This window comes from Heterodontus francisci, chromosome 30 (assembly GCF_036365525.1).
Source record: "Heterodontus francisci isolate sHetFra1 chromosome 30, sHetFra1.hap1, whole genome shotgun sequence".
Taxonomy (NCBI): Eukaryota; Metazoa; Chordata; class Chondrichthyes; order Heterodontiformes; family Heterodontidae; genus Heterodontus; species Heterodontus francisci.
Genome location: NC_090400.1, coordinates 26981189 through 27002134, shown reverse-complemented (window position 1 = coordinate 27002134; position 20946 = coordinate 26981189). Strand labels below are relative to the sequence as shown.

The window sequence follows — 20946 nt, the reverse complement described above, 5'->3', positions numbered from 1 at the left end:
ACTTATGATAACATTTGATCAATATTTGCATAGCCGACATGCACAAACCCTCAAGGTATCTTTTGATTGCCGATCTACCTTGTTTGAGTTTGAGATGTGCTTGTTTCTGACTGAAGCTATTTCTAAACTGACCTGATCTATTGAGTGGCCACTGGTGGTTCAGGTGAACATGTTGTTGGATGAGTCTCAGTGCAGTGTCCACAGAATCAGAAGCTTGCTCTGCAGTCCTGGTTGCCGTTGTAAGCTGCTTGAAGAAGCTTAGGAGTTCTAAAGATGTTAGAGATGCTTTCTTATTATTTCTTCTGCTACTAAAATAGAAGAGAAAAGAATTTTATGGGCTTCATGAAGGCTATGGACAGAATTTTGTTCTGCCCTTGGAGGTTGGGGGGGGGGGGTGGGGGAGTGGGGAGGGCCATTCCCAACATTGCCCAGGCCCCCTGAAATTTTGTTCAGGACCGGGAAGGCTGAGGGCAGCCCTCCCACCCCAGGCCAATTGAGGCCCTTAATGGCCAATTAATGATCACTTAAGGGGCTCCTCCCACCTCCAGCTCAATTTTGTGGAGGGGCCAACAGCTGCATGGGAACACCACCAGGTAAAGCCTGTCAACCTTCCAGCAGGGTAGGGAGGGGTCCATCTCTTAGGGGCAATCCAGGGTCCCTGGTGTGTTCCCCTGGCAGCAATTGCCGCACCCCCCTCCCCCAAACCGGGAAGATACCCCCACCTCATCGTTGGGCCCCGTTGACCCTGACCCCACTCACCTTTCCCGGGATCTCTGGACCTCTTGGTACTGCACAACCTCTTGCAGTACTGGCAGTCACCACTGCTCCCAGTGGTGCTGTCAGTTCTGCAGAGCCGCCAGCTTTGTGATTGGCCAGCAGCTCTGGAGGTGGGAGCTCATCCCTTAAAGGGCCAACGTCCCTGACGGTGGACAGTTAAATGGCATTGGGGGCCTGACAGAGGGCTGAGGCGAAGCCTCCCCATGCCTTCTGGTCCACCACTGGGACCCCGAGTCAGTTTGACAATCTTGAAGCTTGTGATTACTTGCAAGTTTTCTAAAATCCCTACTTTTATGGGAGATCATCAAGGAATAGGGTGACCAGGGTAATTTTACAACATGCTTGTCACCCTGAGATTGCGACTCGTTGAATATCTTTTGTTACAACCTCAGTGAGACCGTTAATGAACACCCATACCAATTTAAAGAATTGCACAAGATTTCACATTAAGATTTTTATTATAACGACTAAACTAAAAGAAATCCCCAAGAACCAAATTGTACTTTTCAAGTAGCTGAGACCCCAAATTACAAACAAAGGTATTTTCTTATTAAAATTCTTTAAAACCTCATGCCACACCTATACGTTACAGTCCTTTTTGATTTGAAATCTTTGTTGTTAAAAGTCCCAAACTTCTCCCAGTAACAATGGGTTGGATCTCCCAGACCTTTTCAAAAATCAATGTGCTCTTCAATCACTTCTCAGAGCACTTCTGACCTGGGCATCCGTGAATAAGGTGATTCCTGGTGATCCTGCTAGATTTCTACTTCTCCGCAAGCTTCAACTTTCAAAACAGGTTCAAGTCTTTGCAGCCTTTTACTGTAATAGTCTTCTGAGAGCAGCTATTCCCTTCTCTGTCTCTCGAGGCTGCAACCACCGGTTTCTTCTCTTGCAGCATATCTGCCTTCAGAAAGTTTGTTAAATTTATCTGAACTCAAAGTTTATTATCCTATTCCAATATACAGAGTCCAGAAGTCTGGTTTCACAGAGCCACCTGGGCCTTCCATTGTTCCCAGGTGTTAACAGCTGCCTGGTACATTTGTATCTTCAGAATCACTGACCCCATGTTTTATGACTCATAAGTCTGGGAGGGCAAAACCCATTGTTCTCCAGGTGTTACCCCTGTGTTCTTTGTTGTCCTGGTAGCCAGGACTTCGGTCCTGTCCTTTCGCAGAGTGGATGGGAAGTCACCTGACCTGCCGGACTCCAACTTAAACTTTTAAAAGTCACAATTTTTAAAAACATAATCATGTTACTAAGTCCAGTGTTCATAACACTACCTACTGGGTAGTATAAGTTTCCACCTCTTATTCTCCATCCCTGCTATCTCAGAAAGCAGTGTTCCAAATTGGTGCTGAGTATCCATAAGTGGGACAAATTTCCACAGGGCTTCTTCCACTCACCTGCCATGGAAGATCCATAAAATGTTCAGCATAATAGCGAATGGTCTCCATGGTGTCCGAAATACAGCCCGCAGCTCCTTCAACCCAACCCCTGAACTTTTCCTTCTGTTTGTATGCTTAGCAGGCCAAATCCCCTGGGTCTTGACAATCCGAAAAGCTTTCCTGATTGGTGTATTTAGACCAATGAAAGGTAACACTTTTATACCAGAAAGGAAATGGTTTCTAGACGCAGGATTTAAAAAGGCTAAATGATCTTCCAGCTTAAATGAACTGTGGGACAGCAGAAAAACTGCAGCACAAAGTACAGCAGAAACTACAGTAGAAGACAGACCAGTCAGGCTATAGAAGAGAAAGTGGAATCACAAGACACAGCTGAAAAAAAACTGGATATGAGGTTGAGTCTTTGTGGAGGTAAATAGTTTGGCTGTTTCCTGTATTTCAATGATCTTGCAAATGGTAATACAGACTTTTAATATAGGAGGATTTTGATTTTTAATGTAAGAATATGGATTTTGTACTTGAGGGCTTGGATTTTTAGCATAGGGAAACTTTACACTTTAACATGAGTGGTCTGGGATTTCTAGTGTAAAGGGGTGGACTGCAATTAGCAACTTTGCATTTTTAACTTTTGAGAGGTTTTGGATTTTGAGTCTTCATTAGCCCACTCAATAATTGTGTCCCCATGATCAAGTGCCTCAATTAGAGGATATTTTATGCAGTAGACCTGGAGGTAGTTTATGGAGACTGTTTTTAGATTGTTCAAATACAGTGCCTACCATACGTGGGAATTTTTACCTCTTCTGTCTGTTCAAAACCAGATAAAATGATGGTGCTTGACCAGAGTATAGCAAGAAATATATTGTATGTCAAACTTGGGAAGCTACGATGTTTTGTTTGAGAACCAAAAATGTTAAGGGTGACCTGATAGAGGCCCTAAAGATTATAAAGAGCTCCGAGGAGGTAAATAGCAATAGATTTTTCCAATTGTTGAAGAGACGGTGATAAGAGGGCACACATATAAAATAATCACAAAAACAATGGAAGGGAGATTAGAAGAAATGTTCAGGACATGGATACTGTAAACTATTCTTGAAAGAGTTCATATTTCTTTCTTACAAGAGAATTAGTTAGATTCTCAGAAAAGAGGAATATTAAAAGGGAGTGTGGAATTAGATCAAGTTTCTGACATGCAGAAAGACACCAAACAGGTTGAGAGACCAAATGATCTGTTTCTGTGCTGTAATATATTATTCTCTCAACTGCTTTAGTCATTGACAGAAATAGAGGCGTAAATCTATCCTATTCGGTCATTTATGAGTTCATGCATCGTATTGTCCAAGACAGTGGAACTACTCATTACTCTTTCTCATTAGAGAGTGATGTAACTTTGGTTGCTGACATTGAATAAATTTGGTTTGACATCACATCCAAAGTAAATGTCTTCAACAGTCTTATTACTCAGGTAGAAGTATCAGCCTTAGGCTCATTGGTAGAGCTCTCACCTTGAGTCAGCAGGTTGCAGATTCAAGTCCCACTCCAGGACATAAGCACATCATCTGGGCTGATACTTCTGAGCAGTACAGAAGGAGTACTGCACTGTCAGAGATGCTATCGTTTGGATGAGATATTTAACTGAGGACCCTTCTACTCTTGCAGGTGGCCCTAAAAATTCCCACAACAAAAAAGAGCAGGGACATTCTCCCAGTGTCCGGACAACCATTTTATTCCATAACCAGCATTAAAAAAAAAAGCACCTTATCTGGTGTCATGCAGGGCCCCACCTGCCAAGAATGAGGCACACATTATTTCACCACATGAACATTAAAACTTAAAATTGCTGCTGGTAAGAAAAGAAGGCCTATCACAAGGAATTGCCAGGCCCCTCACTGGAAAGACCTTTTTTGCATAGTAACAGACAGCACTTGGAACAGACAAAGGGGCCACTCCCTGCTCCAATTTAATCCACAATGGACTTTTGATTACCAGACATTGAAGGTGGAGTGGCTAGCATTTTAGGTTAACTGCCAAGATGGCCGAATACACAAACAGACGTGGTCAGACCAGTTTAGTCACATGACTAACTGACTGTTGGAGTTTTTTGAATTTGAACTTGCCGCATGGAATTTGAACTGAGAAAGCTTTTTGTTCCTGGACTGAGAAGATCTCTCTCCTGTCTGTTCCCATCTCTTTCTCACAGAACTGAAGACCCATTGAAGACACGTGAACCCCAATAGAGAAATGTCTCCAACTGTGAACAAGGTTTAAGAAAAATACTGGACCCCCAAAAAAAGCAAGACTACTTACAAAAGGACTACAGTGAGCTCAAAGCACAGTAAACAAGAAACTCTTCTGATATTGCCTCAAACTTCTCTATTTTCCTTCCGCTCTTTTCTGTCCCTATTTGCATGGGTGTATCGTGCGTGCACGCTAGCCTGGGTGCGTCGTGTATCCATAGGTGTTAATAGTATTAGAGTTTAAGTTTTAATAAATTTCACTTTTCTTCTTTAAACCTAAGAAAGCCTGTTTATGCTAATCTCTTTGCCTTATAATTGGAAAGTAGCGAACAAGGATTCACCAAGGGGTGCTCAAAACACAGTGTTTAAAATTAAAGCCTGTTACAAGACCAGGTGAAGGCTAAAAGTGACCCCGAGGCACCTTTCTCACCTGGTTGCAACACTGGCCATTTATCTTATTGCTACTTGTGGGAGATTGCTATGCACAAATTAACGGCCACATTTTCCTGCATTGCACCGTGACTCAACTTCATAGGCTGCACAGTACTTTGGGAAATCCTGAGGTTGTGGAAGATGCTATATTAGATGCAACTTCTTTCTTTTTTCCCTTAGCATTGGAATGAGCAGTGAAGGCTTTAGGAATGAGCTGAAGTTCAGGAAAATTAATAACAGTAGACAATAAATAAATATCTGTGCTTGACGAGAAGTGAACAGAAGTGACTTTAGCTTCCATGTTCTTTGAACTATTCTCAAATGGTGTGAAGAATCTTAATTCTTGTAATGTCAGCAAATGTGTTGATGACATCAAGATATATGGCACATAACTAATAAAAAAGGGAAATGGAGCACATCCAAAGTGAGTTGGACCAGTTAAGCACATGAACCATGAAATGGCATGACATCTAGTCATGCACATTACATTGAGATAGTGAGACAGTTGGAATGTGACATATACACGATAAGGAATGTTGATTAACAAAACTGAAAATGGGAAATAATTCACTTATGATTATTGATAGTTCACTGAATATCCATTCAGTGTGAAGCTGGGATCACCACAGCAGCAACTGATTGGTCAAAACTATTCGAATCATAGAGATTGTTGGTCCAAGGGTAGTATTACTGAGGTAATTACTTACCCATCTCTGGTCTCTTTATAAATTCGGTCCATCATTTTGATAGTTTCCTGTAGAGGCCTTTGCTTGAACAGACTGCCCAGGGCTTCCTCAGAATCTGTACATATAGGAGGAACACAGCCACTCAGTAAACTCATGAAAAATCCCCAATCTGATATTTTAGCTCATTTCATTATTTAAATAATTTGACTGTAAATTAATAATACAAGAAATGTTGCTGGATAAACCATTTGGTTGCCCAGGAGTGTTCAGTTCATTTTTGTTAACAGTATTGCTCTCACATGCGTTCAAGTCTTCAGAAGAAGGAATTTTCCTCCACACAAGATCAGATGGCAGGTTGTTCAACCTTGCCCGTCTAAGAGCGAAGACCAAAGTATAGAAAGTCCTCATCAGGGAACTCCTCTTTGCTGACGATGCTGCATTAACATCCCACACAGAAGAGTGCCTGCAGAGACTCATCGACAGGTTTGCGGCTGCCTGCAATGAATTTGGCCTAACCATCAGCCACTTAATGGCCACTTAAGGGCCTTCGCCTGTCGCCACGGGTATTTTACCCGGGGGGTGGGGGGCAAGCCAGTCGGACACAGGGTGCCCAATTGAGGGCCGCCCCTGCCTCCCAACCCACCCCCGGGACCCAAGACACCCCCCTCCCCCCAAATAACCCCTCCAGCCTCACCAGGGAAGGACCGATCCCACTGGTGAGGCAAGCCCAACATACCTTCCCTCCTGGATCTATGACGTCGGCTGGGCTGCAGTCCCAGCAGTGGCCACCGCTCTCGGTGGCACTGCTGGGACTAAGAGCTGCCAGCCCGCTGATTGGCCAGCAGCTCATTGAGGCGGGACCTCCTCCCTCAAATGGGTGGAAGTCCCGCCTCAGGATAATTAAAGCCCGGGGATCCGTAAAATACGGGAAGGATCCCTGGGCTCGGCGGAAGCGGGTTAACCAACGACTTTCACGTCGGAGTCCGGCTCCCATCCATCCACCGTAAAATTCTGGCCAAAGAGTCCAGGGGACTCATCGCCAAGTTGCTTTGCCTTTTCAAATCTTGTTGGACCCTCTGTGAACTGGAAGATACTTTCAGAACATGCTCTTTCCCCCTTACAGACACAATGCAAACAGTTGGTGCACAATTACTACAATGCTATGCAGCAAGTTATCTGCTTGGCAGACTGCCGCCAAATAGTATGTTGCATCAGTGATGTTTGCAGGTGAGACTTCAGGCACAGATTGAGCACAGATAGTTATTTTTCCTTCTGCTAGCCCCTAAATTACTTGATTTATTGAGTTCAGTTTTGTTTCTGATGATGAATTTACTGTAGCTAGTGGCACCAGTTCTGGGTCATTTAACAGTGAACCATATTGGCTGATGTTCGGCAAGCTTGCACTGTTCCACTAACAGACCCTGCGGCAAAATAACTGAGAAAGTATCACTTTCATTGATTGCTGATAGAGCTCTGTGCTCTGCCAACTGCTCCTACTGGCTTAAAGCCAACTTTAAAGAGAGTATCATAAACCTAATGTGAGCTCCAAGACAAGCATCAGAATACCTACATATTTTTGACTTTATAATTAATGCTTAATGAACTCTTAAGCCAAAATAAAAGGTTAACAATAGCTCTATGAGTTAATGTGGGTTAAACTGATTCAGTCTTGGTTTGCAAATTTCTGTAAAATGGCTTTATAATACTAGCCATGAAACCTTCCTGTACTGACTTACTGAATCTATCTGCTGTCTTCATTTGCAAATAATTTGATTATATTGCGGAAGTTCTGCTCTCTGCTTCCCTGGGAATTTCAGGGACTTTTCAAAGTGTTAGCCCTTGTAACCCAGGCCCCTGACAATAGGATCAATCTTGTGCCTCGTTTATAGACCTTCCAGCACTTGACTGTCTCCCTTTCTTAAGTTATATAGGCAGGATCTTTTTATATTGTGGCGGTGGTGGGTGTGGGGGTAGGATGCTTACGTATGAGCTTACCAGATTAATAACAAAAGATTTCAAAAAAAGGTCTACTTTCCAGAATTTCACATGGAAACATTATTATGCCCATTTATCGAACAAATACAATAAGCGGGGCCTACTCACCAACAACCTGCACAGTGATGCTCAGTTTGTGTTCCACTAGGACCAGTCTGCTCCAGACCTCATTGGAGCCTTGGTCCAAACATGGACAAAAGAGTTGAATTCCAGAGGTGAGGTGAGAGTGACTGCCCTTGACATCAAGGCAGCATTTGACCGGAATGTGGTATCAAGGAGCCCACTCAAAATTGAAGTCAATGGGAATCAGGGGGAACCCTCCACTCTTTGGGGTCATACTAGCACAAAGGAAGATGGTTGTGGTTGTTGGAGGTCAATCGTCTCAGGTCGAGGACATTGCTGCAGGTGTTCCTCAGGACAGTGTCCTAGGTGCAAAAATCAGCTTCATCAATGACCTTTCCTCCATCATAAGGTCAGAAGTGAGGATGTTCACTGATGATTGCACAGTGTTCATTTCCATTTTCAACTCCTCACATGAAGCAGTTCGTGCCTGCATGTAGCAAGACCTGGACAACATTCAGGCTTGGGCTGCTAAGTGGCAAGTAATATTTGTGCCACACAAGTGCCAGGCAAAGACCGTCTCCAAAAAGAGAGAATCTAATCAACTCCCCTCGACATTCAATGGCATTAGCATTGCCGAAGACCTCACCATCAACATCCTGGGAGTTACAATCGACAGGAAACTTAACTTGCCCAGCCACACAACTATTGGAGCTACAAGAACAGGTCAGAGGCTGGGAATTCTGTGGCAAGTAACTTGGATATTGTCTTTCATCATCCACATAGCACAAGTCATGAGTGTAATGGAATCCACTCTGCTTGCCTGGATGGATGCAGCTCCAACAACACTCAAGAAGCTCAACATGATTCACAGCAAAGCAGCCCACTTGACTGGCACCCCATCTACCACCTTAAACATTCACTCCCTCCACCACTGGCGCACTATGGCTGCAGTGTGTACCATCTACAAGTTGCACTGCAGCAACTCGCCAAAGCTCCTTCAACAGCAACATTCAAAGAGGCGTGACTTCTACCACATAGAAGAACAAAGGCAGCAGCTGCATGGGAACACCGCCACCTACAAATTACGCTCCAAGTCAGACGCATCTTAACTTGGAAATATATCATCATTTCTTCATCATTGCTGGGTCAAAATCCTGGAACTCCTATTCAAAATCCTGGCATCTATTCAAAGGAATGGTTGCACCTCAACAGGAATGGGACCAATGTCCTTGCAGGGAGGTTCACTAGTGTGGTTGGGGAGGGTTTAAGCTAAATTGACAGGGGGGTGGGCACCAGCATACAAAAGTAGAAAAAAGGAATAAAGTGCATAAACTGAGAGTGTTGGATTGTATTGGAGAAGGGAATAGCAGCATATTAGATAGGAGCAGATTAAAAAGGACCATGAGGAAAACAAGGACAGGATTGCAATGCATGTATGCAAACACTCAAAGTGTGGTGTATAAGTCTTTTGAGCTATAAACACAAATAGCCGTGTGGGAATATGAGGTAGTGGCAAAAACAGAAATATGGCTTACAAATGGTGAGGTCTGGGTGCTTAATATTCACGAATACAAAGAGTTCTGAAAAGATAGGGAAGGGAAAAATGGAGGTGAAGTGGCAGTACTGATTAAGGAAGACATTGCAGTGTTGGAAAGAGAGGATGTCCTTAAGGAAGCAAGGACAGAATCCATTTGGTTAGAGTTGAGGAGCAAAAAGGCAATGATCATGCTACTGGGGATATCCTATAGGCCTGCAAAATAGCAAGACCGAGAGATACAGGAGCAAATCTGCAGGGAAATCACAGGGATGTGCAAAAACTATAGAGTGGTAATATTGGGGATGTTAATTGCCCAAATATTGATAAAGAATGAGGAGGGGTAGGAATTTATGAAATGTGATCAGGAGAACTTCCTTGACCAGTACGTTCTCAGTCCAACTAGGAAGGAGGCATTGCTGGATCTGGTGCTGGGGAACGAGGGGGATCAAGTGTCTGTGAGGGAGCAGTTGGATAAGAGTGATCATCATAACATAAAGTTTAGACTGGTAATGGAGCAAAGCAAGGAACAATATAAAGTCGAACACCTAAATTGGAAGTGGGATAACTTCAGTGGGATAATAAGGGATCTAGTCAGGGTAAAATGGAAGACTGACAGGCAAAACTGTAATGGAACTGTGGGTGATCTTTAAAGGAGGAGATATTTCAGGTGTAGGCTAGGTACGTTCCAACAAGAGTGAAAGGAGCCAAAGCCAGGGCTCCTTGGATGATGAGGTTGATCGAGAATATGATCAAACAAAAAAAAAAGAGGGTGTATGATACATTTGAATGCTTCAAGTAAGAACTGGGTCAAATACAATAAGTTGCAAGGGGAAGTGAAGAGGAAAGTAAGACTGGCAAAGAGAGAATAGGAGAATAGAATGGCAGCCACATAAAAGGGAACCCAAAAATCCTCTATCGCCTTGTAAATAGCAATCTTTGCAGTAAGAGGTGGACTGTGTTCTATAAGGGACAAAGAAGGTGATTTATGCTTAGAGGCACAGGGCAAGGTTAGGATACAAAATGAATACTTTGTATTGGTGTTTACTAAGAAAGAGGATGCTGACAAAATATCAGTAGAAGCAGAGAGAATAGAGGTAAAAGATGGGGTGAAAATTGAGAGACAGGAAGTACTGGAAAGACTGGCTATGCGTGGAGTGGATAAATTGCCTGGTCCGAATGGCCTGCCTCCCAGGTTGCCACAGGAAGTGGAAGTGGAGATAGAAGAAGGGCTTGCCATAATCTTCCAGTCTTCCCTAGATATGGGGGAAAAGAGGTGATCCAAGAAAGGGTGGAAGGACAGTCCTAGTATCTACAGGCTGGTCAGTTTAACATCTGCGGAGGGTAAGGTTTTAGAAACAATAAGCAGGGGAAAAAAAATCAACAGGCACTTGGCAAGGTCTTTGTTAATTAAGGAGAGCCAGCACATTTTGGTAAAAGGCAGATCATGCTTGACTAATCAAATAGATTTTTTGATGAAGTAATAGGGTTGATGAAGGGAATGCAATGGATGTTGTCAACATGGATTTGACAAAATACCACATAAAAGGCTGGCTAGCAAAATTGAGGCTCATGGAATATGGGAGTCAGTGGCAGCTTGGATAAAAAAATTGTCTGAAGGACAGAAAAAAAAATGAATTGAGGTAAATGTTTTTCAGACTGGAGGAGGGTAGACAACTGTGTTTCCCAAGTTTCAATGCTAGGACTACTGCTTTTTTGATATACATAAATGACTTGGATATTGGAATACAGAGCAAAATGCACCATGGCTCCTTAGAAAGCACCTTCCAAACCCGCGACCTCTACCAACTAGAAGGACAAGGGCAGCAAATGCTTGGGAACACCACCACCTGCAAGTTCCCCTCCAAGTCACACACCATCCTGACTTGGGACTATATTGCCGTTGCTTCACTGTTGCTGGGTCAAAATCCTGGAACTCTCTTCCTAACAGCACTGTGGGTGTACCTACCCCACATGGACTGCAGCGGTTCAAGAAGGCAGCTCACAACACCTTCTCAAGGGCAATTAGGGTTGGGCAATAAATGCTGGCCTGGCCAGCGACGCCCACATCCCATGAATGAATAAAAAATAATAAAATTTGCCGTGATACCAAACCTGGAGGAAAGGCAGACAATGAGGATGATACTGTCATGCTAGGCCCCCACCTGCCAAGAACGGGGCACATTGATTTTAAACTGTTACTGGAATGAGGGGAGTGATCTGTTGAACAGATCAGCCGTGGCTGGAAAGACATTTGCATATTAACAGACAGAGTTTGGAAGGACAAAGCAACCATTCCCTGACATTCAACCCACAATGGATTTTTCATCACCAGACGTTGAAGGTGGGGGAGCTCGCATTCCAGGTTGACTGATAAGATGGCTGAATACACAAACTGACATGGTCAAACCAGCTAGTCATGTGACTAACCTGCTGGGCAACCTGAGTTTTTTGAATTTGTACGAACAGTTTGGGAAGAAAAGCTGTTTTCTCCTGGACTGAAGATCTCTCTCTAGTCTGCTCCCATCTCTTTCTCATAAGCATCTGAATCCACTGAAGACACAAGAGAGAAAATTCTCCTACAGCGAGCAAGGTTTAAGAAGAATACTGGGCCCCAACGAAAAGCAAGATCTACCTACAAGGACTCTACAGTGAGCTCAAAGAACCGTAACAACAACTCTTCAGATATTGCCTCAAACTTTTCCACTTTATTTTTCTTCTGCTCCTTTCTGCCTCTATTTGCACCTGTGTATCGCATATGCATGCTAGAGTGGGGCGCCATGTGTATCCGAAGGCGTTAACCAAATTAGAGTTTAAGTTTAATAAATTTCAATTTTTCTTCTTTAAACCGAAGAAAGCCTGTTTGTGCTGGTTTCTTTGCCTTATAATTGGAAAGCAGTGAATAAGGATTCTCCAAGGGGGAGCTAAAGGTGAATACTGAAAGGGGGCCCTAGACCTCTTTCTCACCTGGTCGTAACTAACCTGCTGGGCAACCTGAGTTTTTTGGAATTTATACAAACAGTTTTCTGCAACAAGACATAGATAGGCTGGCAGAATGGGCAGACAAGTGGCAAATGGAATTTAGTAGAGAAGTGTCAGGTCTTGCATTTTGGCATAAGGTCTACGGAGAGGCAATATAGACTTAATGGCACATTTCTAAAGGATCTGTAGGGACAGAGGGACCTGGGGGTGCATGTGCATTCATCTTTGAAGATGACAGGACATATTGAGAGAGTGGTTAGAAAAGGATATGGGATCTTGGGCTTCATAAATAGAGACATTGAGTACAAAAGCAGGGATGTTAGGCAGAACCTTGATAATGCTCTGGTTCAGCCACCACTGGGAGCATTGCATCCAGTTCTGATCACCATAGTTTTAGAAGGATATGAGAGTCCTTGAGGCTCTCCGGACCCCATGAAGTCTCATGGCATCAGGTCAAACATGGGCAAGGTAACCTCCTATTGATTACCAGCGACCGCCCTCCATCAGCTGATGAGTCAGTACTCCTCCATGTTGAACACCACTTGGAGGAAGCACTGAGGGTGGCAAGGGCACAAAATGTACTCTGGGTGGGGGACTTCAATGTCCATCACCAAGAGTGACTCGGTAGCACCACTACTGACCAAGCTGGCCGAGTCCTAAAGGACATAGCTGCTAGACTGGGTATGCGGCAGGTGGTGGGGGAACCAACACGAGGGAAAAACATACTTGACCTTGTCCTCACCAATCTGCCTGCCGCAGATGCTTCTGTCCATGACAGTGTTGGTAGGAGTGACCACCGCGTAGTACTTGTGGAGACGAAGTCCCGCTTTCACATTGAGGATACCGTCCATCATGTTGTGTGGCACTATCACCGTGCTAAATGGGATAGATTTTGAACAGATCTAGCAATGCAAAACTGGGCATCCATAAGGCGCTGTGGGCCATCAGCAGCAGCAGAATTGTACTCATCCACAATCTGTAACCTCATGGCCCGGCATATCCCCCACTCTACCATTACCATCAAGCCAGGAGACTAACGCTGGTTCAATGAAGAGTGCAGGAGGGCATGCCAGGAGCAGCACCAGGCATACCTCAAAATGAGGTGTCAACCTGGTGAAGCTACAAGCCAGGACTACATGCATGCCAAACTGCATAAGCGATCCCATTACCAACGGATCAGATCTAAGCTCTGCAGTCCTGCCACAACCAGCCATGAATGGTGGTGGACAATTGAACAACTAACTGGAGGAGGTGGCTCCACAAATATTCCCCATCCTCAATAATGGGGGAGCCCAGCACATCAGTGCGAAAGATAAGGCTGAAGCATTTGCAACAATCTTCAGCCAGAAGTGCCGAGTTGATGATCCATCTCGGCCTCCTCCTCAAGTCCCCAGCATCACAGATGCCAGACTTCAGCCAATTCGATTCACTCCGTGTGATATCAAGAAATGACTGAAGGCACTGGATACTGCAAAGGCTATGGGCCCTGACAATATTCTGGCAATAGTACTGAAGACCTGTGCTCCAGAACTTGCCGTGCCCCTAGTCAAGCTGTTCCAGTACAGCTACAACACTGGCATCTACTCTGCAATGTGGAAAATTGCCCAGGTATGTCCTGTACACAAAAAGCAGGACAAGTCCAACCCGGACAATTACCGCCCCAAAAGCCTACTCTCAATCATCAGTAAAGTGATGGAAAGTGTCATCAGCAGTGCCATCAAGCGGCACTTGCTTAGCAAAAACCTGTTCAGTGAGGCTCAGTTTGGGTTCCGCCAGGGCCACTCAGCTCCTGACCTCATTACAGCCTTGGTTCAAACATGGACAAAAGAGCTGAACTCAAGAGGTGAGGTGAGAGTGACTGCCCTTGACATCAAGGCAGCATTTGACCGAGTATGGCATCAAGGAGCCCTAGCAAAACTGAGGTCAATGGGAATCAGGGGGAAAACCCTCCGCTGGCTGGAGTCATACCTAGCGCAAAGGAAGATGGTTGTGGTTGTTGGAGGTCAATCATCTGAGCTCCAGGACATCACTGCAGGAGTTCCTCAGGGTAGTGTCCTAGGCCCAACCATCTTCAGCTGCTTCATCAATGACCTTCCTTCAATCATAAGGTCAGAAGTGGGGATGTTCGCTGATGATTGCACAATGTTCAGCACCATTCGTCACTCCTCAGATACTGAAGCAGTCAGTGTAGAAATGCAACAAGACCTGGACAATATCCAGGCTTAGGCTGATAAGTGGCAAGTAACATTTGCGCCACACAAGTGCCAGGCAATGACCATCTCCAACAAGAGAGAATCTAATCATCTCCCCTTGACATTCAACGGCATTACCATCACTGAATCCCCCACTATCAACATCCTCGGGGCCACCATTGACCAGAAACTGAACTGGAGTAGCCATATGAATACCGTGGCTACAAGAGTAGATCAGAGGCTAGGAATCCTGAGGCGAGTAACTCACCTCCTGACTCCCCAAAGCCTGTCCACCATCTGCAAGGCACAAGTCAGGAGTGTGATAGAATACTCTCCACTTGCCTGGATGGGTGCAGCTCCAACAACACTCAAGAAGCTCGACACCATCCAGGACAAAGCAGCCCGCTTGATTGGCACACTATCTACAAATATTCACTCTCTCCACCACCGATGCACAGTAGCAGCAGTGTGTACCATCTACAAGATGCACTGCAGCAATGCACCAAGGCTCCTTAGACAGCACCTTCCAAACCTGCGACCTCTACCAACAAGAAAGAGAAGGGCAGCAAATACATGGGAACACCACCACCTGCAAGTTCCCCTCCAAGTCACACACCATCCTGACTTGGAACTATATCGCCGTTCCTTCACTGTTGCTGGGTCAAAATCCTGGAACTCCCTTCCTAACAGCACTGTGGGTGTACCTACCCCGCACGGACTGCAGTGGTTCAAGAAGGCAGCTCATCACCACCTTCTCAAGGGCAATTAGGGATGGGCAATAAATGCTGGCATAGCCAGTGATGCCCACTTCCTATGAATGAATTAAAAAAAAGGCTACAGAGGAGATTTATCAGAATGGTTCCAGGGATGAGGTATTTTAACCACCAGGTTAGGTTGGAGAAGCTGGGGTTGTCCTCCTTGGCACAAAGGAGGTTAAGGGTAGAATGATAGAGGTGTAAAGATTATGACAGGTTTAGATAAGGCAGACAGGGATAAACTGTTCCCATTAGCTAATGGTACAAAGATTAGGAGACACAGATTTAAGATTTTGGGAAATAGATTCAGGGCGGATGTGAGAAAGAACTTTTTTTCATGCAGCGAGTGGTAACGACCTAGAATTCATTGCCTATAAGAGTGGTGGAAGCAGTGATGATCAATGATTTCAAAAGGAAATTGGATGGACACTTTGTTACAAGCGTTTTGATATTAAAAAAGAAAACTCAGAATTCTGTGTGTATAAAAAAAAAACTGAGAAAAGGATTTTTTTTTGCTCAGTGGACACTAACCTGCAAATAGTTGGAATTCCTGCAATGTTTTGAAAGGAAGCTCGTAAGAGTTGAACCTTATGGGTGCTTTGAAAGGAAGTTGAACTTGTACCAGGACAGGAAAGCCAGAAATTTCAAGGAAACCACAGGGGTTTGACATTTCTTCAGAGCAGCTTTTGAGTGACAGGGGGACACACTGTGTCTGGTCATGTGACCATGTTCAGGAAGGTTCTTTTTTCACTTTGGTCTCTTTAAAAAGCCTCTGAATTGAACAAAGGGCAGGCATTTGAAATCTTTGCTTTGACCTGCCTGGAGCAAGAGAGAAAAGAACCCAAAAGGTGTTACCTCTCTGTAAAGAAGAATTGCATCTCTTGAAAAGGAATCCTGCAGTTGAAAGGTGGCAGATTCCTGTTGCCTCCAGCCTCTGAAGAATTCCTGCATTCAGTGAGATTCTTGCTGTCTCCTGTGTCCTACGAAATCCTGAAATTTGAGGAATTCTTCTGCTAGACTGCTGCTTCAAACCCAAGCAGACCTGTTGCTACACCCCTGATGGAAGACCTATGTGATGCCTGCTGTAGTTAAATTGCCCTGAACACCTACCCATCACAGACAGTTCATCAACCTCGCCTGGAGAGACTGAGTGGCATCCGACTCAGTTGACTCTGGGACACCTCACCATACCGAAAACATACTACCAGAACACGAAACTCAATTTTTATTATTCCTTCTAATCCTAAGAAACAGCTGTAAACCAAAGATCCTTTTTCCCAGTTAACCAGTTTCTTTTTGAATATATATGTGTGTGCATGAGAGTTAAGTAAATAAGGGTTTTTTTTAATATATAGATTTATCTCATGAGTATTCAAGACCTATTATTACTTTCCAAATAAATAGTTAATGTTGTTGTTGTTTAAAGAAACCAGCTATTCTTCAGCAGGTGGGAAACTTTATTTGTTATGCTGTGAGCTGTGGAGTAGTGGGCCTAAATTAACAGTGCATTACTCCCGCCTTGGTCACAACAACTTGAAGAAAATAAACTTGCAGGGCTACGAGGATAGAGGGGGATTGGGACTGTCTAGATTGCACTATGGAAACCCGGCATAGACTCGATGGGCCGAATGGCCATCTTCTGTGCTGTAAATGACTATGATTTACTACTGTTACAACTAAGGTTGGAGGAATGTACTGTCTTTCTCTCGTTCCACTATTTAAAATGTTTTACCCAGTTATCGATAAGGCCAATTATATACCTTATCTACATTAGTTTCAGAATAAAAATCCGCCAACCAGGTTACTTTAATAAACAACAAAATTTTTCATTTATTCTAAAGCAAACTTTATTCAATAAAAATGCAAAACGTAACACAGTTTGAAATATGAAAGTATAAATATCTACCCTTCTAAAATAATCTAACACATTCGTGCACACACACACAGGTTAAAGAAAAAAAATAGAAAAATGAAAAAACTGCCTCTGCAGAGATCAACTTTAAAAAATACTTTGGCCAAGTTATTGTCAATTCTAGAAGAAAAAGGATAATATATGGAATGTTCCAGTTGGTTTTTGGTTTGACGTCAGAGTACACGTAGATGGCTGACACTGGGATCTTACTGGAGCAATTCTGTTCATGAGACATTGAGTAGTCATCTTGTGAGCTCTTCAGGAGAATTACTGCATCAGTGGTTTCAGCTATCACACTGGATTCTCAGAAGATTTTTCAAAACAGGGTGAAAGGGATGAGTTGGGTGGCTTCTCTCTTAGCCGGATATGCACCAACTGAACATTCAAACAGTCCAAGGCCCAAAACAGAAAGCCAAAACTGCTGACAACCATAAACCTAGGCATGTGACTTCTCTAAACAATTCTAATAGTCAGCAAGGCTCCTTATGTTTATTTAACACATTATTGTCTCTTCTAGTAAGTGCTTTTTAAAACAAAAATCCAAAGTTTCCTTTTAGTAACCTTAAAAAAACAAATCCAGCATTTCCTCAGTCTTTCAAGTGAACCAATTTCACAATCTTTTAAACACAAGACCTCAAAAAAAATATTAATAATGTAAGCACCTTCATGACACCACCTAACAGCACTATGGGAATATCTATACCACATGGACTACAGCAATTCAAGAAGGTAGCTCACCACCACTTTTCAAGGGCAATTAGGAATTGCTGGCTTTGCCCACATCCCATGAATGAATTTAAAAAAAAAGGAAATGAGAAGAAAAAGCATGAAGTCCAAACTCTGATTATATATCGCAAGTCTATCAATAACTTTGATACTATTCACTGCAAAACCCCAGTGAACATTTAGAGGTGCACTGGTTGAATTGTGAAACTGACTAGCTCTGGAAGAACATGTGTTGTGATCCAAGCTAAGATCTTTCAAAAGAAGGAGTGGTCTAATTAAAAAAAACTTCAGGCTGTGTTTGAACACCATGAATGTCTCTGCCTATACTACAGCTTGTTTCACTGCAACTAGAACTGGACTTTGTACTTGAGGTGTGGTTTGATCAGGGCATGGTACAGCTTGATCATGAAATCCTCTGACAAAATAGTAGACAACTTGGTAGATTTTTGGATGGTAATGACCTGCCCTTTAAAAGAACCTGCCCAATTTTCATTCCATTTAAATTAATGCAATAAAAATCAGACAAGAGCAGAAATCCATTCTCCCAGATTACTGGCCAGGTGGTTAAGATGAAAATCTACCCCACGGTCCACTGCTAAAGGCTACGTACTTTGACATTCTTTATTGATCGCTGCTCAGTATTGGATGGACATTTTGAGCATTGAATCTAAGACTCCTAGATCTTTTTCAACTTCATCATCAGCTATTTAATAACACTCGGAGTAAATGCATGGCCCATTTTTACTTCCTACATGTAGTATTTTACATTATATTTTCAAATACATTGCATTATATATTTATACACATTACATTAAGCATCACCTATCATTGTTCTCTCTTTAATTTAACTCATTCTGTAATTTTAGGGCTGCCACCTTCAATCCCACCCCTCCTCCTGGTTTGATATCAGCAAATTTGACCAATTTGCATTGGTTTCTGAATTCAAGCCATTGTTGCAAATTAGAAACAGTAATGATCCCAACACCGAGCCCTGGGGAATTCCCACTTATTACTTCTTCCTCAATTCAACCTAACTCATCTAACAATTCCATATCGTTTTCACTTCTCAAAGAAATCAAGGAAATTGATCAGGCAGAACCTTCCCTATCTGAAGCCATGTTAACTGCTGTTTATGGCGTATCATTGCAAAGATAATCCTTAAATTTCCATCTGATAATCAAGTCCATTGTATTACAAGAAATGAAGTAAGCACTGTCCCTTAGGGTTTCCATTTAACTCTGGGTCATGAAGCAATCAACAACATCAACTTGACTTTATATGGCATCTTTAGTGTAGGGAAACATCACAACGCTCTTTACAGAAGCCCAATTGGACAAAAACTAACACTGAGCCAAAAAATGAAGAAATTAGGACAGCGATTAAAATTTGATCAAAGAGATTGGTTTTAAGGAGGGCCTTAAAAGGAGAGATAGTGAGGCAGAGAAGCTTAGGAAGGAAATTCCAATGCGTTGAGCCTAGACAGCTGAAGGCATGGCAGCCAATGGTGGGGCAAATGGAGTACGCAAGAGGCTAGAGTTAGATCAAACATTACATCCATTGAGTCTGAACCACTTGAGCTGTTCCAATTTATATTTGGCAATTCAAGTCTCCTATTAAAATAACTTTGTTCTGATATACCCTTATTATCACTTTACTGTGAAAACTGCCCTCCTTCTTAGGTTGACTTGGTGATCTAAAGCATCCCCCTGGTGTTAGCTTAGATGTATATTCAATATTAGGGAAGTCTAACTAGAGTATTTTGGAGCTTACTCCCTCCCTCCCACAGAATCCACTTTATTTACCTTCCAGGCATCCCTGACATAAAAAGAAGCTACATCAGCTCCTTTTCAGTCCAATTTGCCCTTTTTGAACACTCACCAGCCCTGAGCTTTATAAATTATTCTTATCCTATGGGTCTGAGAGTTGGACCCAATCTCTCCTAATCTGTGAAAATGCACGACAGATCTAATGAGCTAGTACCACAAAGGTTTACAAACAAAGAAGGAAGCTATTCATCCAAGTGTCTATGCCGCCAGTTTGCTAGAACAATCCAATAAGAATTCAACTGCCCTGTTCACTCCTCATAGCCCCGTATCTTACACAGCTTTGAAAAGTTATCAATTTTTCTCCTTAAAAGATTAAATGGTCCTCGTCTCAACCATTCCCTTCTGCATGCTCTGGTAACTGTGTAAAGAAATGTTTCACAGCTCTGGCCCAGCACGTGGCTCTAATTTTATCCACTTCCAACGCTCTCCCAGTTTGAGTGATATCCATTTGCTCTACCTCTTAGCTTCCTGTTCATCAACTAACTTTCTATCCATATGTTTCATCTTATAATGTTTAGCTGAATTTTTGTAAGAAGCCTTTTGTGAGACACCACATTGAGCTCTTCTTAAAACCCATGTCTATTCGGACTGCATTCCCTTTATTTATCCAGTCACATATTCAAAAGAAATCTCTACTAAATTTGTCAAACACAACTTGCCTTTAAAAACTATGCAGGGTTCAGTCTCTTACCTAGTGGAACTCCATCAATCTCAGTCAGGAGAAATCCAGCGAGGGAGACACCCAGGAACCACATGGGTGTCATTCTGAAAGAAAAACATCTGTACATGAGTCAGGGACCTAGCCCTCAGTTCAGAAAAGAAGCCTGTAATAAGTAAATTGCTCCAGCAGAGGGAATAGTTTCTCTCTATCTATCCTATCAAATTGTTTAATCATCCTAAATGCCTCAATTAGATTATCCTTTAGTCTTCTACACTCAAAAGAATACAAGCCTAATTTGTGCAACCTGTCCTCCTAACATAGCTGTGTTAGCCCTGGTATTATTCTGGTGTGTCTGCACTGCACCCACAACAAGGCCAATATATCCTTCCTGTGGTGTAGTGTTCAGAACTGAATGCAGTAGTCTAGATGCAATCTAACCAGATCTTTATACAATTGTAGCATATCTTCCACCCCCATGGGATAAAGACTATCATTCCATCAGCCTTTTTGTACCTATCCATGAGTTTTTGCCACATTTTCTACAGTACAGTGACTACACTTCAAAAGTAATTCACTTGCTGTAAAGCACTTTGTAACATCTTGTGGTTGTGAAAGGCACTATATAACTGAAAGACGTCCTTTCTTTCATTTTATTGATTTCTGTACATGGACCCCTAAATCTGTTTGCTCCTCTACAGTTTCTAGCTTTTCAACAATAAGAAAACATTATAATCGGTCTTTCTTAGGTGTAAAGTAGATGACCTCATA

At 43.0% G+C, this 20946-nt stretch overlaps 1 protein-coding gene across 1 annotated transcript in view; it reads right to left on the bottom strand.

Annotated features, from left to right (window-relative positions):
* The window catches only part of LOC137346638 (myeloperoxidase-like), a 66033-nt gene that overhangs the window by 41446 nt on the left and 3641 nt on the right, over positions 1–20946 (bottom strand). Inside the window, exons 2-4 of the mRNA XM_068010258.1 lie at positions 20209–20282; positions 5554–5647; positions 133–308 (exon numbers count right to left, since the gene is read on the bottom strand). Coding sequence (XP_067866359.1) covers positions 133–308; positions 5554–5647; positions 20209–20281 — 343 coding nt within the window. The 5' untranslated portion in view covers position 20282. The remainder of the gene's footprint in view (positions 1–132; positions 309–5553; positions 5648–20208; positions 20283–20946) is intronic.